Below are 18,283 nucleotides of genomic sequence, written 5' to 3' on the forward strand. Positions count from 1 at the left end.
AATGCTGACAAGAAGCAACAGCAGCAACCAACAACATCAACAACAAACACAACAGCAACTATGAGTATGAAAAAATTCTGAGAGAAGGACCATGCCAAATCACAGACATACGAGTAAGGAAAAACCAGAGAAAAGTATAAAATTTGAAATGGATATAATCAAAAAAACTAAACGCTCTGGAATTAGAAATGCAACACTATTTGGAAAATGAGGATCAGCCATGAAGAGAAAGGCCCGGAGACTGGGAAGAATACAAGACAGCCCTCCAGAAGCAGATAGAGGAGGCATGATCAATGGCAGAAAAGATACGGCTGACCCAAAAAACAAGATTGCAATGGAAACAAGAGTTGAGAGAAGCAAAAGAAGAAGTCGCAAGCTACAAGCTAAAATTGCCGAGGTGAAAGCATATGTAGAGCTTGCCACATAAAGCACAAAGATGCTACCGGCCAGTGTGCCAAGAAAGGAGCGAGGGGAGCTACTAATTGAAGTTCGAAAACTACTGGACACCAACCAAACCCTAAATAAAGAAAATGAGCGCCTGAAAGATAACGTAGTTAACAGCTCAGCTGCTCCATGGGCCAACATAGATAACCCATTTTTTGAAGCCTCATGTGATGTTCTCAAAGCTACTGAAGGCCAACATAGAGTTACCCTAATAATTTCACAATGCAGATAGAATAAGATCTATATTGAGCAAAAAACCCCTTCCTCTGGAACATCCATGCTCTCAATTCTTGTTCTCTCAGACTTCGGAGGGGAGGAAGATGGTCCCAATAAGGATACCACCACCAACAACACCAATGTTTGAAAGTGGAGCACTAGAGACCCAGATGCAAAAAAGTTGTAAGGTCCACCTCCAAAACATCCAACGGAATACGAAGAAGCTGCACAGGTCGAGTGGAGGCCTATTCAAATGGCAGAAAAGAAAATTCTAGGCAAGATTCCACCCCGACTTGTGGTGAGTTTTCGACTTGAAACTTCGTAGACCGACAGCAAGGGTCTTTCAGAAAAATAGGCAACAAAACTAAAGAGGTTGCAAAAGCACAACACATACTCACACAATGTAAACATTCTGCACTACACTTTCCCAAAAATGTTTGAGAAGTTTAAGGAAAACTTTGTCAAGGAAGTGGGTTCCAAAGCAGAAGCTCTAGCACCAGGCATGTAAGGTGTTACACCCAGCAGCTCAGTAGCGGTAGAGCACTCAGTCTGATCAGTCTAACCACCTTCCATGTCGTAAGCACCACCTCGGTACTGCACGTGTGAAGATGACCGAAGTAGCCTTTTGCCAAGATCAAGAAGATCGAGCTTAAAGGCATAGCGCAAGGCAAGCACCAAGTGATGAGAGAGAGGAGAAGGCGCCAACTGAAGATTGTAGAAGAGCATGATGTTAGTCTTATGTCAAGCAGTTACTCAGTCGTGAGTTTGTACTGGTTCTAGAACTAATAATACAACAATGTTGCTTCTCCCTTCATCTCTGTGTAATTGCTGCGATGTGTTGAATACGAATGCTTTAACTCCTGTCTTAAGAAGCATGCTGTGTACTTTTGAGACAGAGAGAGAGTGAGTGAAAGAGTTATGTGGTGGTGTGAGAGCAGAGCGTGAGTGTGAGAAGTTCCAAAGCTGAGTGGTGTTCTGTGTGTCCCCATGACCACAGTTGATGTTCGAATCCAGAAGCTCTAACGGGTGGCTACATGTCTACCACGACATTGCCCGACTGGTCCGTTACCCCGGACTAATGTCTTGCCATTCCGTTGAGAGTGAAAGCAATGAGAAACAAACAATCATCATGAATGCCATCACCAGGGCAAACACTGCAGAGAGTAGAACAACTAGGTCAAATGATATTAGTACCTACCCCTTCAAAGAAGACCAAAACCTATCACCAGGGCAAACATTGCAGTGAGTAACAAACAATCATCAATCACCAGGGTAAACACTGCAGAGAGTAGAACTCCTAGGTCCAATGACATCAGTACCTACCCCTTCACAGAAGACCAATACCCAAGCACCGATATTTGAAAAGACTGGAAAAGCACTACGATCTATTGACTCAACAAAAAGTAGCAGTCATTCATGCAGTTCAAAGAGAAGGCTGGTAGCAAAGCATGTTCACTCGACACACTGAAACACCAATACGGCTCAATCAATGGACAGAATCATGAATAACCTCTGCAGACAATGTCACTTAAATCATGCCAATATGCACATTGAGGAAAAACTGGCATCATAAATCAAATTAGCAACCAAAAGGGCAAAGAGAAACCCCAATGCAGGACTCAAGCATGCTTCTATTTACTCCAGAATCATGAACCTGGTGCAAACAATGTCACTTTGATCATGCCATTATGCACAGGAAAAACATAGCATCATAAATCAAATTAGGAACCAAAAGGGCAAAGAGAAACCCCAATGTAGGACTCAAGCATGCTTCTCAGAACTCCAGAAACATCGACGTGTACATTCAACGAAGGCATACCATCAAACAGCCAACACAAAGCAGAAACCAGAGAAAACCCCAGTTGCAAATCCAAAGCCATAAAGGAAGCGTAACCAGCTATGAACAGCTTTACCCACAGAAGTCATAAGGCATCTGAGCAGTCTGCCCCAAACGAAAGCTTCCCAGCATAATAGACTACAACGGGCACGTAGAGACCAAGCTTTGGAGAGCTCAAGGAGAGAGCAAGAAGATTCTTCATCATGATGTATCAAAACAAGATATGAAAGCAGGATCAAATCAAAATTTTCCCCCATGTTACAAAGTTGCAGTTAAACAAAAGCAAAATATGCCAAGGAGCTTGAATTATGCCGGTAGTAAATACATATAAACAGAAACTATGCTGCAGGTCTCATGAGCTTTTAAACAGTTGGATCTGAGCTAAGAGCTCAGGAAATTCTGCACAAACTTCCTCTAAAAATACACATCGCAGCTTTATTTCAGCTGAGCTTGGAGTTCGGAAAAGTACATTACAATTAAGAAGCTCCAGAAGTGACTCCTACAATAAACAACACAGCAGTGTTTGCAACTCTCTCTCTCTCTCTCTCTCTCTCTCTCTCTCTCTCTCTCCCCCACACACACACACACACACATCATCCTCCCCTCTCCCACCCTCCCCACATAATACCAAAACGAGGGGGCTGTACACATTAATCCAGACTGCCCTGCAGGAAATGGATGCCAAAAGGGATCCAAAAAGTGCCATCGCTCAAAAAATGCACAAGAGGAGGTTCACCTTGAAGTCATGCTCCTCACAAAAGCATCCAAATGCCTCTGCAGTCCCTCCTTTGAATCTGAAATTATGACAATGTCATCTGCATAGAGGAGGATGGGTACTAGTGTATCAGCCAGTGTAGATCCAGCCCTTCCCAATCTGTCAATGAAGTTCTCAATCTCATCAACATTTGAGTCCAAAGAGAGTGGGTGATAGTGGGTATCCTTGTTTCACCCCAATAGTACTCCTGATCTCTGGCATACCTCCAGGTGCCCATGCTCTCCCCATATCACCAACTCATATAGTGTTAGTACTCCCCATATCATATCCGCTGGGATCTCGACCTCCTTGTGTCTCCTGAAAAGGCGAGCCCTCGGGACACTATCAAAAGCTTTGTGGAAATCCACAAAGCAGCAGTACACCTGTCTTCCCTTATGCTTGGCTTCCTCAATAATGGCCCTTAAAGTGAAGATGTGGTCTACGGTGGAGAAGGACCTCCTAAACCCTGCGTGTCCCTTGGCTCATTGGCCATGTCTCTCTACATGATTGCTGATTTCTGCTTCTAGAACACAACCAAAACGCTTGGCTAGGATGTGCCCTATCATGATAGTACGGTAGTTGCCTGTGTCGAGGGTATCCCCGGCTTTGTGGATGGGAATGATTGTGTTGGTGGCCCAAGAGGGGGGTAGGCTTCACGTGGCAGTGTTGAAAAGCTCAGTGAGGAAGGGAGCAAGGGTATCACATGCATGTATGATGTGTTCGGCTTGGAGATCCTCATGGTCCCTGGCCTTTCTACTCTTAAGCTTATGTATGGCCCTTGTGACATTGGCCACCGTGAAGAGCGAAGATCTGGCGGGCCGGGATATCTGTTACGTATCAAAGGTGGGCTGATCTGGCGCATCATAGAGCCCTTTGGCATACCTGTGCCATGTGACTGGGTCGGTGATGGGGGTGGGAGGCCTCTTCTCCTCTAGCATCCACCATGCCTCGGAGCTGTCTGCACCCAAGAAACACATGTAGAACTCCTCCTCCCTCTCGGCCAAGAATTCTTGCTGCTTGTGCCTGGTAAATTGCCTAGATCTCCGTTCTTGTCGTGCGGTGATGATGCCCCTTGCTTGGTCTTGGTGAAGCTGCACACTGTAGGATTTGGGACTCCTGATTATACCAGCTGTTTTGGGGTATGGATCCATAGAGGCTCGCTTTTGCTGATGGATGGGGCACAGGTAGGTGGCTTGAGCTGACTCATGTAGGATAGCTGAGAACTGGGTTGGGTGGTGGCATTGGCAAGGGGGGTGGTATGTAAGTCAATGGCTGAGAGGTGACGCCATATGTGATCCTTGTAGATGTCGAGATCATGGTGGAAGTGCACCTTCGTGTAGAGGGAGGGTTATATGGGATATGGAATCGAATGTTGCAGATTTGAGATGGTGAAGGCAAGATATGTATGATCAGCTCCGATTGGGGAAGGGGGTATGATGAAATCCTGTATGTAAGGGGTAAAGGCCGGAGAGCCCATCAGGTACTACTTCCTCCTCCGTGTGGAAAGCATGTGAATCCTTCAGATTCTGACCATCTAGACATGCCGTTATATATAATCAAGTTATGTGCGGTGCCCATGTCTAATAATGCTCTCCATGTTGCTGCGAGTCCCATATCCTTTGAGGTCCTGCTGGTGCCCATCTCTGTAGAGCTGAATCACGGTCAAAGTCATATGGCTGAGACTGGAGGCTCCATGTCCTTGCATTGAAGTCACCTACAAGGAGAATGTCTCCTTGTGTAGAGAACTCCGTGAATTCGTTGTAAGGTGGCATGAATGGGGAGGAGTAAAAGAATCTCGATGTATCTGGTGGGTAGTAGCACACAGCAATGCACAAGCATCGCCTCTTGCCAAAAGCTGAGCCTGACCCAGATGAACCTGGCTTCCTCGCCTTTCTTCATCACTGTGATCATAGGCCTGAGATAGCCTCTGGAGTCTGAACAGTATCACTACTGACCTCTTTCCGGACCCGCACAAGTCTCGGTATAGAAAACCAGCCGCCTCCCACTATATGTATGTCTCCATGAAGCCTCCCGGGTCAGACACCAGTGTCCCGTTGCAGTTCCACACGGCTACTTCGAGTGTATCCTTTGTCCCATGGACCTCGCACCATCATGTGGGTCATTTAAGCCTACCTAGCCAGGCTTGAGCAGGAGCTATACCAACTATTTCTTGGGAGGGACTGTAAGGAGGCCTAGAGGATCTTCCAGGATCATCGCCTGCCAACTCTGATTACTTCACCCGGCACCCGGCACCTTGCACACCTATGCCACCTCTCTCTACCATGCCCCCGACCAGCCACCTCCCCCATCCACCCGAACCTCATCCCCCACACTCTTCCTTCTTTCACCTGAGCATGGTGAGAGATGCTATTGACAAGATGCAGACTGGGAGAGCACAGGATCATGATGGACTCATCACTGAGCATTTCTCCCATGCTAGGGACACGCTAGCCTTTACTGGTTCACATGTTTAACAGGGCTCTATGTGAGGGCTTCCCCGGCAGCTGGTCATCGAATACTATTGTACCTATCTTGAAAGCAGGTGACCCCATGGACCCTAGCAACTACAGGACTACCATGATTGGGCCAAGATTTATGGTTCGATTTTGGAGCATGAGCTTAGTCATCTTTAGAGCCGGGAAGCTCATACGGACACCCAAAGAGGAGAGGATCTGCAGACTATGCCCCACAGAGGTTGAGACGGAGGAGCATTACATATGCCGCTGCCCAGTATACTATGAGATCCGCGGGAGATTTCATGTCTATTTCGTGAGGGATTCGGTCCTCTCTAGGATCATTGACTTCCAGGACCAGCGTTGCCTGGGCCTCTTTCTGCTTGAGCTCCGCAGACACAGGGACACCTTCTTGAGACACAGGCCCCAGCCACCCCGCCCCCTCCCTCGGCAGCCAACCATTACCAATTTCTTCTGGACCCAGGAGGTGGAGGACACCAACAGTGGATCTTGTGGACCCTCCACGAGCTGCTCTGGACCTACCTCGCCCGAGAGGAGTTACCTCGGACCGAGCCTTTGCACTCCAGCGTGCCCGACCCCCTCGACCCCCCCGGTCGGCCACGATCACCTCATCAGCTCCAGATCCAGGACATGCTCCACTGCCATCGAGCTACCTTTCCACGTGACATAGCTGAGGGAGACATCTCAGCCATACTCGTCAGCCCCACGCTTGACATTTTGGAGAGTGGTATACCATCTACTCGGAGCTGATGTTGCTCCCATGTTTTTATGTTCTTAGTATTCCATGATGAGTTTCCATGGACAATTTTGTATCACCCCAGTGAGATAGCTATATTTATGTTTTCTTTCTGTTTAATTTTCCATTCCATGATGAGATATGCCATGGACATTATTGTATCACTTTGGTCTCATAGGCCCATTGGGTCTTTAGTAGACGCTTAATATCTCTCTCTCTCTCTCTCTCTCTCTCTCTCTCTCTCTCTCCCCCCACCACCACACCTATTCGCCCCCTCTGTGCGTAGCCCGTATCTGTCCGCGGCCTTTCCCTATCCACCCTTGCTCAGGCCCCCAAGGCAGCAACATAATGGGGACTTGAATTTCATCCATTTCTTCTCTTTCTCTCCCACATATTTACCTGCTCCTTTCAAACATTCCCTCCCTCTACAATGGGAGGGTCTGTAGATGACAAAATCAGCCAGCTTGATCATATCCTTAGGGATCTTATCAAGGACCAGAAGAAGACATTGGACAGCACCATCACTGCCATCAAGAAGGACTTATTGACACGCATGGGGAAGCTCGAGGCCGAAGCGGAAATATGGAAGGAAGAGAAGCTTACCATGCAAGAGGAGTGGGAGAAGGAAAAGCTCGCCATGCAGGAGGAAATCAACCTTTTGAAGGGCGAAGTGGCATCCTTACGCGATCGTCCACGGGAGGAAGGAGAGACTCTTGAGGTGGACAAAGAGGCAATCAAAGAAGAGATCACCAAAACCCTCACCCACACAATCGAGGGGAAAATGGAGGCGGCCCGCGAAGGATGGGTAGAAGTGATGAAGAAGAACATCAAAAAGGAGGTGCAAGAAGATGTACAAGTGATGAAGAAGAACATCATCAAGGAGGTACAAGAAGATGTACACATGATGTAGTCTACTCTTGATGAAGAGAAGATGCGACGGATCCGGCGCCTCAACATCCGAGTCACAGGGATACCAGAGAGCACTACCTCCACGCCCGAGATTGACGGGCGGAACCTATGTACCAAGCTAGGACTAAAGGAGGATGAGCCGCTCCCATTCACTAGAGTATGGAGGACAACCCCAAAGGACTCCACCAAAGGCAAGGCCTTAGTGCTACAGTTCCCGGACGAGGAGAGTAGGATGAGCTTTATGAGAAGACGGGCTATCTTGAGGAGCTTGCCAGGGGACCCCATCTACTTCGATGATGATCTCACATGGATGCAACTGGAGCACAGAAGATTATGCATGCCGAAGATCAAGGTGGCACGCAAAGAAGGGAAGAAGGCACATTAGAGGGATGGTCACATCTACATTGATGGGAAGAGGGTCGAATAGCGCCATCTGGCCTATGAGACACGGAGGAAACAACATGAAGACAAAGAGATACACATAGCAATCTGGAACTGTAATGGAGTCCTATGGACACATCCAGGGAGACTTGAGGAGGTGATGGAGGGCCGGGATATCATCTTGATGACAGAGACACATGAGAGCCCGGAGAGGGGCTTACCACGGGTTGAGGGTTATCAGTGGGAGTCAGCTCACCGACAGGGGATGAGACAGGCCACCTCCCGAGGTTCAGGAGGTATTGCAGTGCTTTTCAGGCACGGGTTACACGAGCATGTTCGAGTCGTGGCACGAGACTCAGAGGCGAGATACATGTGGATTAGCTTATGCCTCTCAGAGACCAGATGGATTTATATCGCCCTTTGCTACTTTCCTCTGAAGGGGTCGCGGTTTGCCACCACCGAGGAGCCGGGTGGAGGAGAGGCTAGTGAGTCTCCATACTCTGTCTTATCTGAGGAGATCCTACACTATTCGACACTGGGAGAAGTCTTCTTGATGGGGGACTTCAATGCACGGACTCAGAGCACACAGTGCGAGATCTATGACTTTGAGGATCCCTTGAGACTAGAGCCGCTAGCTACAAAGGATACAGGGTCCACTCGGATCTCCGCTGACGGAGGAGCTGACAGCACTGGATATGGGCAACATTTGCTGGAGCTTGGGGCCCGACACCATCTCGTTATTTATAACGGGATGACTCAGTGGCCAGATTCAGGTGGGTTGACTTGCTTTCCAGTGGGAGACGGCAGTAGTACAGTGGATTATGTGATGGGATCCCGGGAGGCAACAGATATGGTGTCTCACTTCACCGTACCACCATGCCCCATTGGGGCGGATCATACATACCTATCCCTCACTTTCAGGAGCTTATTGGAGACCCACCCACCCATCATACAGCCACCATGCACTATTTTTCACTTCACTCAGGACCTAGCCGAGGTGTACGACTATCATGTTCATGATCAGCTATTTGCCTTAGATCCATCGGCACCCATGGCCATGCTCACCTCCCAGCTCTCACATGTACTGCACTCCGCAGCCGCGAGGAGTTTCCCATACCACATACAGACAGGACGGCCACCTACATCTGGGAGCATGCCCCAGAACCGATGGTATGATGATGAGTGCAGAAACCTTTACCGCAGTCTCCGAGTGCAGAGGGCTCGCGGGGAGATCACCCAAAGGCAGGCAGGCAGGAGGATGCATACTCTCACCCGCCGTAAGCAGCGAGCTTATGAGGAGGCTCAGTACTGGGACACATATCACATGCTCATGAGCAGAGATGCTGTTGCTGCTTGGAGGAGACTCAGAGAGCCCCGTCCTCCCACACCTATTGCCGATCCTTAGACCTGGCAGACATATGCAGAGAGACTTTATGATGTGCCTGCACAGCCCCCTATACCACAGCCCACAGAGTCATGCTCCACAGTCTCCACCTTCTTCACCCCACCTATGGTTAGGAGGGCCATATGCCGACTCCAACATGGACGGGCGACAGATCATACAGGATTACAGGGAGAGATTCTCATCTATGCTATTGATACATTGGCACCATTTCTTGCTCATCTCTTCAACAGAGCTCTGTCAGAGGGGTTTCCGGCTGACTGGACGATGCACACTATTTTGCCGATCCATAAAGCGGGAGATGTAGTAGACCCCGGGAACTACAGGACCATCATGATTGGCCATATATTGGCCAAACTATACGGGGCAATTTTGGAGGCAGAGCTGAGCACTCATGCAGAGGTTGGGGGCTTCCGTCGAGCCTTCTCGACCATTGACCACATTTTTACATTGAGGTGCCTGATTGATCAGGCCAAGGCACGGAGGCAACGGCTCTATTGTTGCTTTGTGGATTTTCGCAAGGCATTTGATACTGTGCCCAGAGAGCGCCTCTTTCGGCAACTACAGACACTAGGCATACCTTCAGACATGATGTGGGGTATATACAAGCTATATGAGCAGGTCTTTGGGAGAGTTCGATGCCCAGGAGGCTTGTCCGACACAGTTGCTAGCACCATTGGTGTGAAGCAGGGGTGCCCGCTCTCCCCCACGTTCTTTGGGCTCTATATTGATGAGGTGGTTGATTACATCACACAGGGAGGAGGCTCTGGGGTTGAGCTATCAGGTATTACTGTCCATGTTATGCTTTATGCTGATGACATCGTCTTGGTATCCGACACGCAGGTTGGGCTTCAAAGACACCTTGTGGCTCTTGATGACTTCTGCGCACAGCAGGGGCTCACAGTGAACCTTGGGAAAACCAAGGTTATGATCTTCCACACTTCACCCGCAGTCAGGAGCCACACTACTCTCACATTAGCAGGAGGGCGGGTCGAGGTGGTGAGCTCTTATGTTTACCTTGGCATCACATTTACTAGCTCAGCTGGATGCTTCTCCATGGCTCAGGCAGTCCGAGACAGAGTGACCCGGGGGTATGCAGCTCGTGCTGGCCTTGAGCGTCAGTGTCATCAAGCACATTTTCAGGAACCCTGCACGAAGGGGTGGCTCTTTGATACATTAGTGACACCAGCCTTGATGTATGCAGCAGCGGTTTGGGCACCAGGGCTTGCAGCCACCACATGGGTACTGGAGAGACCACAGATCTTGATGCTCTCGAGGATTATACGCAACAAACCATCCGTCCCGCACGACATTGTTCGAGCTGAGTTTGCTGCACCACCTATGGCAGTGGAGGCATTGTTCCAGACGATCTCCTTTATATACAGGATGAGGGAGATGCCCACGGAGAGATTATCCCGCCGAGCTTTTGAGGCATCCAGACAGCTGGCCGAGGCTAGACACACTGGATCTTGGTATGCACAGATGCTACAGTGGTTCTCACATCATGGGATAGACATTGAGCAGTTGCCACCTTTTCAGTATGATCAGTCTGCTCCACGGGGTTACCTCTCTCTCAATGAGAGGAACAGAGTGATGAGACAGGACATATGGCAGCACTACATACACGAGACGTGGACAGCACCAGAGAGCCCACTACCACCGAAGATGCTGTATTACAGGAGACATGGACATATGGCAGCACTACATACAGGAGACATATGGCAGCACTACATACAGGAGACATGGACAGCACCAGAGAGCCCACTACCACCGAAGATGCTGTATTACAGAGACCACTTTATGAGCATCTCAGAAGATGGGTTTATACATCGACCGCGGTACATGGATGTATACATGCCACACAGCTCTCGCGTTGCTATTGGACAGCTACGAGTCTCCTCACATCACCTAGAGATAGAGGCTGGGAGAGCGGCACGGGTTCCCATAGCTGAGCGGATATGCAGATTGTGCCGCGAGGAGGTGGAGACTGAGGATCACTTTGTATGTAGATGTAGAGCCCACCAGGGGGTCAGAGATAGATATGCAGGATTGTTTGAGGAGCCCTCTTCACTACATCGGTTGATGGAGGCCTCGGACCAGCGACAGCTTGGCAGACTACTACTAGGGCTTCATAGTTCTCGAGAGAGACTCCTCCAGACACCCGCTCCCACTAGGGGTGGGAGACAGTCCCAGCTCACAGATTTCTTCCAGAGATGCTAGTGCCAGCTAATGTACCACGTGGAGTGACCACAGAGAGCAGAGGAATTGAGAGCCAGGAGGAGACCTAGACAGACTGGACATAGAGCACCCCGACTCCGTCACCGAGAGATAGCAGCTATCCGAATAAGACACCAGATGGAGACAAAGGAGAGGCTAGCTCGCTTTCATTCAGACTCAGGGTACATGTTTTATTGTTGCTTTGTGGATTTCCGCAAAGCTTTTGACAGAGTACCAAGAGCCAGACTGATGCGCAGACTACAAGAGATGGGAGTGCCCACAGAGCTGATTTGGGGAATCATGGCTTTATACAGGACAGTTGTGGGGCAGGTACGTACTACTCAGGGTATATCTGAGATGGTTCACTCCACTATTGGGGTGAAGCAGGGCTGCCCCCTTTCTCCCACCTTATTTGGGACCTTATTTGGGATGTATGTGGATGAGGTTTCGGACTATGTAGAGCGGGAGGGTGACAGAGGAGCACAGCTAGCAGGGACATGGATTCCGCTGTTATTGTATGCTGATGATATTGTGCTGATCTCAGATTCTCCAGAGGGGATGCAGCGTCATTTGGATGCATTGCACACGTTTGCACAAGACAGTGGATTGTCTGTTAACCTTGGTAAAACCAAGGTGATGGTGTTTAACACCACAGTACAGTGGGTTAGGAGGTCAGTACCCACCTTTACATATCGTCAGGAGACAGTGGAGTATACAGATGCATATACTTACCTTGGTGTGGTTTTTAGTGGCCCACTATTTTCCTTGAGGAGAGCAGCGGAGACCAGATTGACCAGAGCTTATGCAGCATTGGGGAGACTAGAGAGGATGTGTTCGCAGGTTCAGTTTCAGGAACCTCGAACAAAGCTCTGGCTCTTTGACACTTTGGTCACTTCAGCCATGCTGTATGGAGTGGAGATATGGGGACCCTCAGTGGATCACCACAGCCGAGCTGGTAGCACTGATGGATGGAGATGTATGGAGAGGCCCTTGGTTTCTATGATTTCCCGGATGATTAGGGCCAAGGCCTCCGTACCACATGATATTATCCGTGCAGAGATGGCTTCCCCCCCCATTGGTAGTAGAGGCACTCACTCGATCAGTCTCCTTTATACATAGCACTTGGGCTCTCCCTAGAGACAGATATGCTCGCTTAGCCTTGGAGTCTTCACGACAGTTGGCATCACAGGGAGACGGATCATGTTGGTATGCACAGATGACAGCTTGGTTCCAACTGCATCGCTTTAGTATGGACAGGCTACCTCCATTTCAGTACTCCCTGGATGCACCCTCCCTCTCTCTCACACGGGCAGAGATTACCAGACTTATCAGGCAGGACTTGACTCAGCTGGACACTAGGAGGACATGGATACAGCCGACACACGAGCTTGGTACGAAGATGGCTTTCTATAGAGATCATCTTCTCCAGCTCACGGAGGATGGGTTTGTGATTAGACCCAGCTACATGGATACTCATCTTTCTCATGGGGTACGGTGTGCTATTGGTCAGATGCGCACATCCTCACACCACCTAGAGATTGAGATTGGCAGATTCAAAGGAGTACCAACTGAGGCCAGGATTTGTCAGTTGTGCCAGATGGAGCCAGAGACAGAGTTACATTACATATGTCACTGTCCAGTATATTATGAGATACGAGGCCGTTTTCACTGCCTGTTCAGAGAGGGTTTTGGACCACTTTCCAGAGTCATGAGATACCAGGATCAAAGATGCCTCGGATTATGCTATGCAGACATAGAGAGGGTCTCTTGAGAGGGAGGGGATTAGAGAGGGAGAGACACCTACAGAGGCAAATTACAGACTTCTTTCGACCATAGATTGAGCAGTCAGGCCAGCAGGCATTGCAGCTAGCCCCAGAGCATAGCCGCACCAGAGGTACACTGATTGATCGGGCTATAGAGTTGGGGCAGTCCAGGCGCCCCAAGATGAGAGGCCCATCTCGACACCGGCAGAGACTACAACAGAGGATCAGGACCATACTAGCACGGCATGGGAGACGTCCAGTTAAGGCCCCCAAGGCAGCAACATAACTCTCTCTCTCTCTCTCTCTCTCTCTCTCTCTCTCTCTCTGTGGGAAGGGCTGCAGAGTAAGCTCGAGGAATGGCTCCGAGCCTCCAAGAGAAGCTCGAGGCCCTCGAGACGGCAATGAAGGCACTAATCAAGGAGAACAAGAAGGCATCCGATTCCAACCTCAATGAGGTGGAGAACAAACTACACCGGCACATCATGGCCCTCGAAGCACAGGTCACAGACCTTGAACAAGAGAACACAGCACTCAAGGAGGAGGTGAGTGCATTGAAAGTGGAACTGGTAGCCGTCAAGAACACCGAGAAGGAAGAAGGGGAGATCAATGACAACACTCTCACGGCGGCCATCAAAGAAGAAATCTCCAAGGAGATCACAAAGGACATGGAGGGAAAACTCGAAGCCAAGCAGTCAGGATGGGTTGAGGTGGTGAAGAAGAACATCCGTAAAGAAGTGAGGGAGGAGACTCAAAGGGAAGAACACCAAATCATTTACACCACCATTGAGGAGGAGAAGATGAGGCATGCCCGCCGCCTCAACATTCGAGTCATAGGTGTAGCCGAGACACCCAACTCCACTCCCGAGAAAGATGGACAGCTTCTATGCATGAAGCTCGGCTATAGGGAAGAGGACCCTCTCCCCTTCACCAAAGCATGGAGAGCCGGGAAAGACTCAACACGCAAGCAAGCCCTCATCCTACAGTTTGCAGGAGAGACGGAGAGGGTCACCTTCATGAGAAAGAGAGTGATTCTACGAGGATTACAGGGAGATCCCATCTATTTGGATGACGACCTTACAAGGATGCAGATAGAACACAGGAAAACATGCCGAGAGTCCTACATGCCCGGAAAGAGGGCAGAGAGCATTCTATCGCGATGGCCGTGTCATCATCGATGGCAAGGCCACCGATTAGCGCCAAGCGGCCTATGGGACATCGGCTATGGAGGATCCATATTCACAGATACACATAGCAGTTTGGAACTGCAGTGGAGCACTTTGGACACATCCTGGGAGGATGGAGGAGGTCATGGAGGGACGGGACATCATACTACTTACAGATACGCACCACAGCCCAGAGAGGGGGCTACCCAAAGTAGAGGGCTATCAGTGGGAGTTTACATACAGGGGGACCACACGTCAAAGCACATCGAGAGGATCTGGAGGTATAGCGGTACTCTTCAAGCAAGAGCTACAAGAGTGCCTACAGGTGGTAGCACGTGACCAGGAGGCTAGATACATGTGGACTGCAGCTCTCAACAGACAGGGTGTTATACATTGCGCTATGCTACTTCTCTCCTAGAGGATCGAGAGATGCCATGACAGCAGAGCATGAGAGTAGAGGCGAGGAGGACACAGGGCCATTGGGAGAGTCACCATATGCAGCCCTTTCAGATGAGATCATACACTACTCCAACCTGGGGGAAGTCCTCCTTATGGGGGACTTCAATGCACGGACACAGAGCCGACAGTGCGCCATTTATGATTTCGAGCACCCTGAGGTGATGCACACACTAGAGGTGGACACGGAAGCCTACGGGGTGTCAGAGGACATGGGGCCAGATAACACCAGATATGGTCATCACTTACTTGAGCTGGGAGCGCGACACCATCTCGTTATTTATAACGGGATGAGACAATGACAAGATTCAGGAGCACTGACATGCTTTCCACGAGACAGTGGACTACATCATGGGGTCCATGGAGACCACACAAGCAGTGACATCTTTCACCATCCCTCCTTGTCCTATTGGTGCGGATCACACGTACCTCTTATTGTCACTGGCGAGCTCCACGCCAGCACCCACACAGCCCACACAGGCATCGCATACAACCTTCTACTTCACCCATGACTTGGCAGACATATATGAGCATCATGTATATGATGGGCTATTCCAGATGGATCCCCTGTCACCTCTAGACACACTCACCACCCAGCTGTCATCTCTACTACATACGGCCGCCACCCGCAGCTTCCCCCATCATACACACATTGCACACACAGATAGATCTGGGAGCATTTCCCAGAATCGGTGGTATGATGATGAGTGCAGAGAGCTATATAGACACCTCCGTGCCCAGAGAGCACTGGGGACCATCACACAGAGACAGGCGAGCCGACAGATGAGGATCCTCACACGCCGTAAGAGGCGTGCATATGAGGAGGCACAGTACTGGGATATATACCACCTTCTCATGAGCAGCGATGCAACCACTGCATGTCGCAGGATGAGAGAGCCTCACCCTCGTACCCCGATTGAGGATCCACACACATGGCACACATGCAAAGAGCCTCTACCATATCCCTCAACAGCCGCCCATACCACAGCCACAGGAATCCCGCCCTACCACCTCTACTTTCTTTACCGCCTCAATGGTAGAGAGAGCTATCCGCCTGTTACAGCATGTAAGATCGGCTGACCACACAGGTATACAGAGTCAGCATCTTATTTATGCAGCTGACACACTGGGACCCTTTGTTGCTCACCTCTTTAATAGGGCACTAGTGCAGGGCCTACCAGCTGAGTGGACTAGTTGAGCTCATATGCAGAGAAGGAGGGATTGCGAGCACCAGGGCAAGCTGGACTCCAACAAGCTTTCTCCACTATTGACCATATATTCACTCTGAGATGTCTAATTGACCAGGCTAGGGCACGGGAGAAGAGATTATACTGCTGCTTTGTGGATTTCCGCAAAGCATTTGACACGGTGCCACGAGAGAGACTCTTCCAGCGCCTACAGTCATTGGGGATCCCATCAGAGATGATTTGGGGCATCTATGCTTTATATGAGCAGGTCTTCGGGTGCATATAATGCCCCGGGGGGCTATCTGATGTTATTGCTAGCACCATAGGTGTGAAGCAAGGATGCCCACTCTCTCCTACACTATTTGGGCTATACATCGATGAGGTGGCTGACTTCATTGGTCACGGTGGTGGGGACAGGGTAGACATCTCAGGTACCGAAGTCCACATTATGCTATATGCAGATGATATTATTCTGGTCTCTGAGTCGCAGATGGGACTACAGCACCATCTCCATGCACTCGATGACTTCTGCACACAGAGGGGGCTTACAGTGAACCTTGGGAAAACCAAGGCCATGATTTTCCACACCTCAGGGCCGGTTCGACGACAGGCCATCTTCACACTAGCAGGAGGACAGGTAGAGGTGGTAGACTCATATGTGTACCTAGGGATTACATTTACGACTCCGCCAGGAAGATTTACTATAGCATAGGCAGCCAAGGATAGACTCACACGAGGATATGCAGCTCTGGCCATGCTAGAGAGATAGTGTCACCAAGCACACTTCCGGGAACCCCGCACGAAGGGGTAGTTGTTTGACACACTAGTCACCCCTGCTTTGATGTATGCTGCAGCAGTATGGTCACCTGGGCTCGCCACCTCCACATGATCTCAGATAGAGAGGCCATGCTCTCACGGATGATCCGCAGCAAACCCTCCGTCCCACATGACATTGTCCGGACGGAGTTTGCTGCACCTCCTATGCTAGTAGAGGCCCTCTTCCAGACGATCTGCTTCATACAGAGGATCAGAGATGTGCCATCAGATCGACTCACATAGAGCTTTTGAGGCGTCCAGGCAGCTCGCAGAGAGTGGAGATAGGAGATCATGGTATTCACAGATGATACAGTGGCTCACTCAGCATGGTCTTGACATAGATCACCTGCCACCTTTCCAGTATGATAGACATGCACCACACATCCAGCTCTCTCACAGTGAGAGGAACTGAGTCCTTCGGCAGGATTTATGGCAGCGATACACTCAAGAGACTTGGATTACACCCAGTCAGCCTCCATCGCCGAAGATGCTATACTACAGAGATCAGTTTATGCGTATCTCAGCAGATGGATTCATTACAGAGACCTGGATACATGGATGTGTACATGCCTCACAGTGCCCAAGTGGTGATTGGCCAACTCAGAGTCTCATCACACCAGCTTGAGATTGAGGCAGGTAGGGCAGCACGGATCACCAGAGCAAAGAGGATATGCAGACTATGCCAGGAGGAGGTTGAGAGTGAGGAACATTATGTATGCAGATGCACAGCATATAGTGTCATTAGAGAGAGATACACCACCATCTTCACTGGACATCCCTCACTCCGCCAGATCATGGAGTCCGCAGACCAACGCAAATTTGGCCAGTTGTTGCTAGAGACACAGCGCCACAGAGACACTGCTACGGACTCATACCACAGGGAGAGGTGGGCGATAGCTCCAGCTCACTGATTTCTTCCAGAGATCTATCCCAGTGCCTATTCTAAACACAGGACGGGGTTACAGTTCAACGCGCTGCGGACCTCCGAGCCAAACGGAGACCGAGAGCACGAGGCTACCAGACTCCCAAACTACATCAGAGGGAGATCACAGAGATGCGGGCTCGACATCAGCACCATATCCAGGAGCGGCTAGCTCACTTACACTCACACCCGGAAATCATGCTCTGAGGTATTTTTGCCTCGCCATCGCCTATGTATCACATATTACACCCCCATTATGGTACTGGTTGGAGCTAGATAGATCTGCATTGCATTCTTGTATACCCTGCGCATATAGGTTGCATACTGAGCCTCTAGCAGTAGTGCTCCATCCATCACACCCCCCCACTAGCTCAATACTTTCATAGTTTACTTCATGTTCATTTTGTCCTTTTTTTTTCTGGACATCCAGAAGACATTGATAGTTGTACATTGATTTGTCTCATAGGTCAAGTTCGGCCTCTAGTAGACGTTAATACAGCTTTCTTTCTTTCTTTCTTTCTCTCTTTTTATTAGGGTGATATGAGAGCTCTCTGCTCATGTACCTAGATCAGATTTTATAGCTCTAGATCTTTGTTATCTTTCTTT

At 49.7% G+C, this 18,283-nt stretch overlaps 2 protein-coding genes across 3 annotated transcripts in view; one reads left to right on the plus strand and one right to left on the minus strand.

The window, feature by feature from the left end:
• Positions 1 to 2,661: 2,661 nt before the first annotated feature.
• IYO (RPAP1-like, carboxy-terminal protein) overlaps positions 2,662 to 18,283 on the minus strand; it is a 52,214-nt gene continuing 36,592 nt past the window's right edge. For both annotated transcript variants that reach the window (XM_086822407.1, XM_086822406.1), the window contains exon 10: positions 2,662 to 2,996. In XM_086822407.1, the coding sequence (XP_086678533.1) occupies positions 2,850 to 2,996 (147 nt within the window). In that variant the 3' untranslated portion in view covers positions 2,662 to 2,849. The remainder of the gene's footprint in view (positions 2,997 to 18,283) is intronic.
• LOC147622784 (uncharacterized) lies at positions 7,912 to 9,258 on the plus strand. Its single transcript, XM_086822405.1, has one exon. The coding sequence runs from the start codon at positions 7,912 to 7,914 to the stop codon at positions 9,154 to 9,156; it is 1,245 nt and encodes a 414-aa protein (XP_086678531.1). The 3' UTR covers positions 9,157 to 9,258.

The sequence above is a fragment of the Cibotium barometz genome, chromosome 28, assembly GCF_041138505.1.
Source record: "Cibotium barometz isolate CiBa-2024 chromosome 28, ASM4113850v1, whole genome shotgun sequence".
Classification (NCBI taxonomy): Eukaryota; Viridiplantae; Streptophyta; class Polypodiopsida; order Cyatheales; family Cibotiaceae; genus Cibotium; species Cibotium barometz.

Excerpts from the sequence above, each read along its gene's own strand:
- LOC147622784 (XM_086822405.1), top strand. The coding sequence starts at position 7,912 with ATGGAGGGCCGGGATATCATCTTGATGACAGAGACACATGAGAGCCCG.